Consider the following 10002-nt stretch of genomic DNA (forward strand, 5'->3'; position numbering starts at 1 on the left):
ATTTAATTTTTTTTATATGAATTTGTGTTTACTCATTTTTTCAAAGGTATTGCGCGACGCTTAACTCCACGATTGCAAATATAATTTCTTTTTAAATATTTGAGACAAAATTTTGTTAGATTTATTTGAATTTTTATTTTTTTAAAAGCTTACTTTTTATATTTGATTAATTAAAGAAATCGAGACAAATTATTAGAAAAAATGAATTTCTAGAGTATTTCAAAAATAATTTGGAATAAAGAAAAGGGAAATTTCGTAATCCAACGGACAACGCACGGACGCACAGTCACTCACCTAAACAGATACAAGGGTTTGCTTTTCCTCTCCATCGGCCACTCTTTCTTTCACTTCTCTTCTTTTCTCTCTCGCAGAAGAGAGAGAACCCTGAAGCCGCTATCTCTAAAAATCTCTCTATCTGATATCTGTTTCTTCTGATTCAGCGTCTCGGGCAGCTGAATCTTCTCGCTTTCCAAGTTCTTGATCGGGCGGCTGAGATTGTTATCCATTTTCATCTGAGCGAAAGATCCGAGGTATGCAGCAAGGTGATCAGACGGTGCTGAGCTTGAGACCTGGTGGTGGTCGCGGCGGCAGACTCCTTGGTCCTTCTTCTTCTTCATCCTCTTCCAATTCTGCCACTTCTTTCGGTTCTTTTTCCTCCGATCTTCCCCTCCTCCGTCATGGCGGCGCTCCTCCTCCTTTCTCTCTGAAGGTCCACATCCAATCCCAACTCATATTTTTGGATCTAATTTTTCTTAACATATAGTTATTGATTTTGTTTTTGTTTGCTTACTACTGTTTCTTATTGGATTTGGATATGAGTTGCCCTTATTCTTACTTTAGTGGAGGAATTTATACTGAAAAATATACTGGTTTTGTTGTTTGAATTGAGCTCTGTGCTGGGATGGGTTGGGCTCCGTGAAATTCTCGATCTTTTATAGGGCATACGTATGTATATGAGAGATTTATATACTTTTATTATGGTTCTTATACAAATTTTAAAGGGCCACAGGGATGTGATTGATTTGGAAAATTATGGGGTTACTGTTGTTAGCTATTTTTATTCTCTTTTTTCGGTAAGAGTTAGGGTGGGAATAAATACAACTGCTTTTGGTACTGTTTGATTTGCGTTTAGAAATCACTGTTTTGCTTTCAGGGGCCTAAAATGTGTAACGCTTTACTTTCTAAAAGTGAGAAGGGCGCTTTAAATACGCAAGCCCGGTATCACTTTTGCTATCTTATCTTCTTATTATCTATTAATTAACGGGAGAATGCCTTTTAAGCATCAAAACTGGTTTTTGAAGTTGAGGCCATCATCAGAGGGCTCAATGCGATGCCATAGTTGAGGGTAATGTCCTAATTCTTGGTGGGCCACTCAGTATGTGTACCTGCTGTAAATATGGACAGACAGCAATATGTAGGCTTTAGGTGGGCATGCAGTGAGTTCCGTGTTGCTCACAAAGGACCTACAAACAAACATAGACGTCAATATGAGGGATTTGGATGGAATAGGGCAAGCTCATTTTAGGATACGAGAATCAGGTCTATGGCGGTTGGTGGTTCTCTCTTTTGTAGTCGGTGTGGCATACACATAAGAATTTTCTTGTTTTTTGATCTTTCTTGACTTTTGTTAAGACTTGGCAACCTGTTGAGTTTTTTTTTTTTTGAATGTGCACATACTAGGTCATGAGGCAAGACAATTGGGATACTTGCAGCAGTTATTTTATGTGTAAACTTAGTATGTCAATGTGTATGACCATGTGATTTATTCCATCTTGTTATGGGTTATAGTTAACTTAACTGTTCATGCACGAATGCCTTCCTCTTATCTTGAACTTCTCTTTACAGCTTATTTATATTCTATCCTGCCTATTGAACTATAATATGTTTGAAGCTTCTTGACTCCTTAATTGTTTTGTTGTTGTAGAGTGGAGACTTGAGGTTTGAGGGTCATGAGCGTGTGCGGTACACCCGTGACCAGCTGTTGCAGCTTAGAGAGGTAATAATAACTTCCAGCTGTTTCAGCTTAATTGTTTTCCCTTTTCCTTTCCTTTTTTTCCCTATACTCTTGGCTACCGTGTTTTGTATTTCTAATAACTTCCAGTATTCTTAATATGTTATCATTGTCTTCTTCTTTCACTTGTACCACCATACTTATGGGTCATATGAGGAGAGAGTTGATCGTCATTTTTTGAGCAGTTGCATGTTCATTTTACTATCGTTTATGTTCATTGTGTGCTTGATTATTATACTCTTTTTCTTCCTGCAGGCTGTTGAAGTACCTGATGATGTTCTAAAGATCAAACGAGAAATCGAAGCTGAGTTTTTTGGTGAAGAACAAAATTGGGGTCGTGGAGAAACCAATGTGAGTTTCTGTCCAACTTCCAACACGGATGATTAGTGTTGTTAAAAGCTCCAGTTGCGCTTAAAAGCCTTGTGCCTAGGCACAAAGTTAATGAAATAAAGTTCATGATTTTATATATAGGGCAAGTCATTTATGTTCTTCAAGTTTGCTAGATAGGCATACTACCATGCAGGATCATTTTTTGGAATTCTTGGTGAGCACAATGTGGCGTAATTAAACTGTCAGAATGTTCTGTATACTAATTGATCAGTTTGACTTCTAAATAAAGAGCAAACAAAATCAAAGTGCTTTTTTAAAAATTGCATTTTTTCATATTTTTTTGTTTATGCGGAAAAGACTCTGATCTCCTGAAATGCTGTATAGTGTAATTGAATTTAAAAATTGAGTTGTAATGAGTTGTCCGTAAAATTTAATTGGCTTCAAACCCAGGGTTTTTTTTTCCAATAAAAAAAATGAAAGTGTGCGTTTTAGCGCTTTGCCATTTTTTAAGCATGATTGCTTGCTGCTTTTTGCATGTAAGAAAAAAGTTCCGCACTTTTTTTCTTTGAGGCAAGAAATATTTTCCTCTGGCTCTTTGCGCTATAAGCACAGCTAGGCATGCCTTTAATGGCACTGGGGAAAACTTGCTGACAAATTGAATGAAGGCCCAAAAATTCTCTCTTTCGAGAAATTGTATATGAGTGAGTGTTCGTAAGTTATCTGTGCATTCATAATTTGCAATAGTAACGATGATATTATTCATCTTCTGTTTAGCTTTGAAGTTTTCCCACATTCATCTTTTGTGAATAGTTATATTATGTGTAATCTTTTTTTTTTAATTCCTTCTCCAGCCCCCTCAGAATCCTCAGATCCGTTCTTCTGAGCCAGATACTCGTGACTGGCGTGTTCGATCTGCACAGTTTCCTACCTCTGGAGAGAGCAGGGAATTTGGTGGCCGATTTGACTCCAGACTGCAGGAAGACAATCAATTTAACCGCCAAGACCAACTCAACTCTCAATTTGGGAGGGCCCAGATCTCTTCCAACCAAGGGGTAAGTTATATATGAAGAAATATAATTATTGCCTGTTTATGTTTGGGCTTCTGAAATCCTATTGGTGTGAGCTTCACCATAGAGTATTTTTTGAACTGTTACACTGATTGAAGTTGATATCTACTTGGGTGTTGCATCAAAATTTCTTATGGTATTATAATAGACAAACAAAAGTATGTTGTGTCATTACTTGTGCAATATCTGTTATGGGTGATATTTGTTTATTTAATTGGACAATGAACTACCTTTTTTCTGTTGCATACAGCCATAAGTTACTGCTGATATGAAAAAAAATGTATTTTACTACATATGGAACATCTCCTAGACTATATGGGTCATGTGGTTTGCACTAGTTCATTCTGTTGTGCTCAGTGAAGGAACTGCGAGTTGCACATTCTTTCTATCCCATTGTTCTAAATGAAGTTTTAGCTTCTACCATAACATTTCTTTAGTGTTGGTCTCCCGTAAATGCTTTCTGTAGCTCCTTTCTGCGATAGTGTTGCTTCCAGGGCAAGAAGTGTGTATACCATTTATTGGTCATTCTTAACTTTCAATAAGGTGTTGAGAGTATTCTTTTTTTTAATTGGCATTGGGTGCCTGGGACAAAGTCTCGACTAATCCCTAATCCCAAGGGTGCACATTTAGAATATTCTTGCGTGGTATGTACTAGTTTTGCATAATATGTTTGGTAATGTTTTGATTTTGAGGTCGTTAAACTTACAGGATCAACTTGATCATGTAAATTGTAAGGTGTACACCTAATACTCTAATCTAAACTGCTTTTACATGTTCTCATTTAAAATTCTGTCTTTTTGTATTGTTGGCTCTCTCATGGATTTTGCATAGTTATTGGTTTTGTTGTTGTTTTTTATTACCAGGGAGGACCTACTCCTGCTTTAGTCAAGGCTGAGGTGCCATGGTCGGTAAGAAGGGGAAGTCTCTCTGAGAAGGATCGTGTCTTGAAGACTGTAAAGGGGTAATTTACCATGGAGATCTTTTGTTTTAATTGTTGCATAATTTGTCTTTTCTGTATTGTGTGCTGACGTTTTTTTGTTTACTAATAAGAATTCATTAAAGAGTGCAAAAGTACAATCCAAGTGCAATGAGATTCGTACAAGAGTCATCTTGACCAAGTGTAATTGGCCTTTTGGGGCTGGTATATGGGAAAATATTAGAAGGGGTTGGGGGGTTTTTCTCGTTTTGTTAGTTTGTGGTGGGTGATGAGTTGATTGATGCTTGGTGCAGAGATCAACCTTTGAAGGTAGTATTCTCCGTTTTGTTTAGTATTTCAAAGCTGTAAGTTGGCTTTGGTAGCAGAAATTATGCATTTCTCAAGACAAAAGATCATAGCGGGATATTACTTTTATCAGATAGTATATGATTGGGAGGAAATCTCTTCAGTACGCGTCAAGTATATTCTGTAAGGGTCTGTAAGGGTGGGAGGAAGGGGGGAGGATAAAATATGTGGGATTCCTTCCTAAAAATGAACAAACAAGGTCAAATCTTTCAACCGTGCATTCATCCTTCAAGCTGGATTTTCACCCCCTTGGAAGATTTTATGAAGGAACAACGCTCTTTCGAGGGTTAGATTTTTTTGTCATATGATAAACCCTGAGAAGATTATTTTTTGATCGGTAAACCCTGAGAAGAGTCTTTTTTGATTGGTAAACCCTGAGAAGATTCTTATGAAGGACATTATGAGAAAAAAGATAGATCTTCATAATGGTGTGGTTTTGTATTATAATGACCCAAAGAAGGTCTGCAAAGGGACCAGTTAAAGATACGATTGGAGCCATTGGAATCATTATAAAGGCAAAAACTTCTCTTTCTTAAGTAATGTAGGATCCCGTTCACTACCCTCCTATTCACAATCTGGGGTGTCACATGTATGTGCAAGTGGAGTAGAGAAAATATCGATCATCTCTTGCTAGATTGTGAGGTGACTAGGGTTGATGTGTTGCAAAAACCCTTTGGAAAGGCATAGTAGCATTGATGTTTGGAGGATGGCTTTTTTATTTTTGATGCAGAGCATTTGGCAGGAGTGGCGGGCTTAGGGTCGAAAATCGACGCCGAACCAATGTCTGCATGAGAGGAAAAAACCGGCCGAAACCGGTCGATTGGGGGAGAGAAAATTGATATTATCGGTCTCGGCGCGGTGCGGTTTGGTTCCTCGGTCTGCCGTCGGCATCTCTATGACGGAGGAGGGATGCGCCGCCGTTTACCATGAGAGCAGAAGAAAGTTGCAGGTGAAATGGGGGAAGGAAGAAGACGTGGGGAAGAAGAAGAAGAGGGGCCAGGGGTTTATTAAATCCATTTTGATACGGCGCCGTTTGGCTTAAAGGCACCGTTTGGCTTAAAGGCACCGTTTGGCTTAAAAGCCAAACGGCGCCGTTCCATATGTTTTTTTTTTAAGTTCCAATGGAAAACGACGTCGTTTTATATACATATATTTAAAAAAAAAATATATATATATATATAAAGGGTCGGCTGGTTCAGCAGTTTTCCAAGGGTTCGAATAGGCACCGAACCGGCCGATATCGGTTTTCAACAATTCCTGTCGCCTGCTGATTGGTTCCTTGCCGGTTTCGGCCGGTTCCTGACTCCGGCGGCCAGTCTGATCAGTTCCCGGCCGGTTTAGGCGGTTTTTGTACACCCCTAGGTGTGCTACTAGAACCTTGAGGATGGCTAGAGGACAATGTTAGAGTTGAAAGCCATTATGCTCTAATCTCTTCATAGTTGGATGGTTGCCCATAATAGTTTTTAATTTGCTAGCATATAGAGATTTTATGCACTTTCGTTCTTTTTCATCATCTAGTTAGTCGGGTGTGTTTCTCTTGTATACCTCTTGTGTACATGGGTTGCATCCCTCTGGGTTATTACTAATATTGATTTTACCCATAAAAAGTGCTTTCACTTTATGAATTAGTCAGAGTGATGTGGATTGTTTAAAAGTTGGAGTAAATAGGAACAAAGTATTGTCAACTATGATTTCTGCAATATTTCTGACTAGATTTTTGGTATCCAAATTTTGGAACTCTGGGGTATGCTATCTGGAATTCAAGAATACTACTGGAAAATGCTTTAGGATCTTGAATGTTAAAAGTATTCTAGTCTAACTAGGTTATGTAAAATGTTCGCATGCTAGTTTTGCAAGGAAATTTCTAATTATGCAATCTAATGCATGAATTCTATCCCTGCACAATGATTAATATTTGCCTCAGATAAGAAGACATAATCCAAGATAAGACGAGGATAAATAAACCTTTATTACTTAGCAGATAAAATCAGTAAACATACATGTCAAAGCATCAGCTGTCTTGGCCCAAGATAAGACGTGTATAAATAAACTTTTATTTCTTCTCATAACAAATCAGTAAACATACATGTCAAACCATCAGCTGTCTTGTCTTAAAAAAGAAAAAAGAAAAAGCTCTTAAAAACTTTATACCTCTCCTCTTTATTGGTGACTTATTAGATGTAATAACCTCTGTACCTCTCCCTTTTTTTTCCTCCATTGCATAGCCTTGGCTTAAAAGCTTTTGAGGTTGACAGGGATTAATTTCAATTCATATGCAGAATTTTGAACAAACTTACCCCAGAGAAGTTTGATCTGCTTAAGGGTCAGCTCATTGACTCCGGCATTACGTCAACTGATATCTTGCAGGTTTTGAAATTTAATAATTCACATATTTATAGTCTCCACCCAAGTAGTGTTATTGTTTACTTCTACCTGTGTCTTAAATTCCACTCACAATTAACTTGCTGCACAGGAGGTTATTTCGCTAATATTTGAAAAAGCTGTGCTGGAACCCACATTTTGTCCTATGTATGCACTTCTGTGTTTTGATCTTGATGAAAAGCTTCCACCATTCCCATCTAATGAACCTGGTGGTAGAGAAATTACGTTCAAGCGAGTCCTCTTGGATAAGTGCCAGGAGGCTTTTGAAAATGCTGGCAAATTGAGGGAAGAAGTGAGGCAGATGACTGCACCTGAGCAAGAGATGGAACGGAGGGATAAAGAGAGATTGATCAAACTTCGGACTCTTGGAAACATCCGTTTAATTGGAGAGCTCCTGAAGCAGAAGATGGTACCTGAAAAGATTGTCCACCACATTGTTCAGGTTCTCAATTACCCATCTTTGTTGCTTGATCTCTAAATTTTTAGATGTGCTTTCAACTTTTGATACTTGAAATATCTTTACTGTCATTAATATTGCTTTTGGTCGCTTAAATATGTGAAACAGGAGCTTCTTGGACCACGTGATAGCAAGTCCTGTCCTGCTGAGGAAAATGTGGAAGCCATATGTCAGTTCTTCAACACCATTGGTAAACAGCTTGATGAGGGTCCAAGATCGCGGCGCATTAATGACATGTACATCAGCCGATTGAAGGAACTGAGCACAAACCCACAGCTGGTCCCACGCTTGAGGTTCATGCTTCGTGATGTTATTGATTTGAGAGCAAACAATTGGGTCCCCAGGCGTGAAGAGGTTGACATCTTATTATCATCATTATTTTATATATAGATAATCAGCTGGTATTACTTATAAAAAGATGGTATGAATATGAATGTAATTTTGTGTTGGATTGTAACTTCTAATCATTTCTTTACTACCTTGTCTTTTGCAGGTAACAGCGAAAACCATCACCGAAATACATTCCGAAGCAGAGAAAAATCTTGGATTGCGTCCTGGTGCTACTGCAAGCATTCGGAATAGTCGTGGTATTACTTCTGGTGCTCAAGGGAATACCAGCCCTGGGGGTTTCTCTATAGCCCGACCTGGTTCTGGGGGTTTGATGCCTGGAATGCCAGGAACCAGGAAGATGCCTGGGATGCCTGGATTTGATAATGACAATTGGGAGGTACCTCGCAACCGTTCAATGTCAAGGGGTTATGGTTCAGTTGTGCAGCCTGCTGGACGTGGTCAGTCACCACTAATTGGCAAGTCGGCATCACTGAACACAAAGCTGTTACCTCAGGGTAGTGGCAGTGTTATAAGTGGGAAGACCAGTGCCCTATTGCAGGGCAGTGGGCCCCTTTCTGCTCGTCCTTCCAACTTTGGTTTGGGTGCTGAGCCTGCACCCCAGGTCCCTGTACCTGCTAAACCTGTTCCTGCTGCATCTACACTTCCACTCGCTGAGAAGCCACAGGCTCCAGCTGCAAGGTTGAATGTGGATGATCTGCGGAGAAAAACGATCTCTCTTCTGGAGGAATATTTCAGCATCCGGCTTTTGGATGAAGCATTACAATGTGTGGAGGAACTAAAGTCTCCAGTGTACCATCCCGAAGTTGTCAAGGAAGCCATCTCCCTTGGACTAGAGAAAAGTCCTCCATGTGTTGAAGCAGTCGCCAAGCTTCTGGAGTATTTGCTTGCTAGGAAGGTTATCACAGCTAGAGATATAGGGACTGGATGTTTGCACTATGGCTTAATGTTGGATGATATTGGCATCGACTTACCTAAAGCACCAAATAATTTTGGTGAAATTATCGGGAAATTAGTTTTGGCTGGGGGATTGGATTTTAAGGTGGTGAAGGAGGTTCTTAAGAAGGTAGAAGATGACCGGTTTCAGAAGGCTATTTTTGAAGCAGCTGTCCAAGTTGTTAGTTCCTCTCGGGCTGGGCAAAGTGTGTTGGACTCACAAGCATCTGATATTGAGGCTTGCCGGAGTTTGTTCCAGTAAGCCTAATATAGAACTAGACGTACTTCTGAATGAGGAGAGCAATTTGCACTACAATATGTGATAAGGTGGAGCTGCAAAAGCAGGTATTTTTATCAAGTTGTATATTTTTTTTTTCTCGAGGTCATAGCAGTGTGTTGTTGAGGAAAGAAATCAAACCATAAATGCCATGGATTTTGTTCTCGAGTTTGGCTAATCCACATAGCTCGAGAAGAGTGGTGGCCCTTTAAGGGTTCCAGTTGTTTTGTATTCGATTAGTTTTTTCCAATCAATTTTTTATTGTCTTGACTGAGTAATTTTAGTTTATTGTTAAACATGATAGATCATAAATGCCGCGTTTTTACCTTTCACTTCAGAGGAAACCGATCATTTCAGTGTCTCCATACTTGCTTAAGATTTGACTGTCTTTTTTACTTCTGTGGGGGGTTCTGTTGTGGGTTGGCATGGTGCTTTTTGTATTCTTCATGTGGGCTAGGTTTCCAGGGTTGGTGTTTTATTCAAAAGTAATTCTACTCATCATCTTCTTATCATCCTATGATGTGGCATTAGATGATTGGAGATTATTTATTATATTTCATTTGTGAACCTATCATCTAATGCCACACCATGAGATGATGATAAGAAAAGAGATGGGGAATAGATTTTTCCTTTATTCAATTATATAGCATTCATCTCTTGATGTTGTATTAAACAAGTGAAATGATTTTATCTACCAATCATTTAATGCCATATCATTGATGAATAAAAGGAGGATGAATAGTATTTTATCGTCGGAGTCTATCATTGGCAACTCGGCAAGGCATATGCTGTGTTGCCTGCTATTGGATGTAATTCTTCATGCAAGAAAAGCCATAGAACTTTTGGAAAATCAGAAATGGACTTGATGTGCTTTACATGGATAGAGTTAACAGGTGAGTTTGAGTTGGCTAA

At 38.9% G+C, this 10002-nt stretch overlaps 1 protein-coding gene and 1 non-coding gene across 2 annotated transcripts; both read left to right on the top strand.

Annotated features, from left to right (window-relative positions):
- The first annotated feature begins 314 nt into the window (after positions 1-314).
- LOC108996818 (eukaryotic translation initiation factor-like) lies at positions 315-9422 on the top strand. The gene is made up of 9 exons (XM_018972838.2): positions 315-709; positions 1925-1996; positions 2267-2362; positions 3193-3393; positions 4272-4369; positions 6970-7057; positions 7164-7514; positions 7638-7883; positions 8023-9422. Exons 1-9 carry the CDS (start codon positions 533-535, stop codon positions 9073-9075), a joined length of 2382 nt encoding a protein of 793 aa, XP_018828383.1. The 5' UTR covers positions 315-532; the 3' UTR covers positions 9076-9422.
- Positions 1371-1475, top strand: LOC118348852. The gene has a single exon (XR_004801859.1). It is a non-coding gene; the product is annotated as a small nucleolar RNA snoR103 (small nucleolar RNA).
- Positions 9423-10002: the final 580 nt, after the last annotated feature.

This window comes from Juglans regia, chromosome 6, assembly GCF_001411555.2.
Source record: "Juglans regia cultivar Chandler chromosome 6, Walnut 2.0, whole genome shotgun sequence".
In the NCBI taxonomy this organism is placed as follows: Eukaryota; Viridiplantae; Streptophyta; class Magnoliopsida; order Fagales; family Juglandaceae; genus Juglans; species Juglans regia.

Coding starts and splice junctions, on each gene's coding strand:
- LOC108996818 (XM_018972838.2), top strand. CDS start 533: ATGCAGCAAGGTGATCAGACGGTGCTGAGCTTGAGACCTGGTGGTGGT. Junction 2,363..3,192: donor GGGGTCGTGGAGAAACCAAT/GTGAGTTTCTGT, acceptor TTCCTTCTCCAG/CCCCCTCAGAATCCTCAGAT. Junction 7,515..7,637: donor TTGTCCACCACATTGTTCAG/GTTCTCAATTAC, acceptor TATGTGAAACAG/GAGCTTCTTGGACCACGTGA.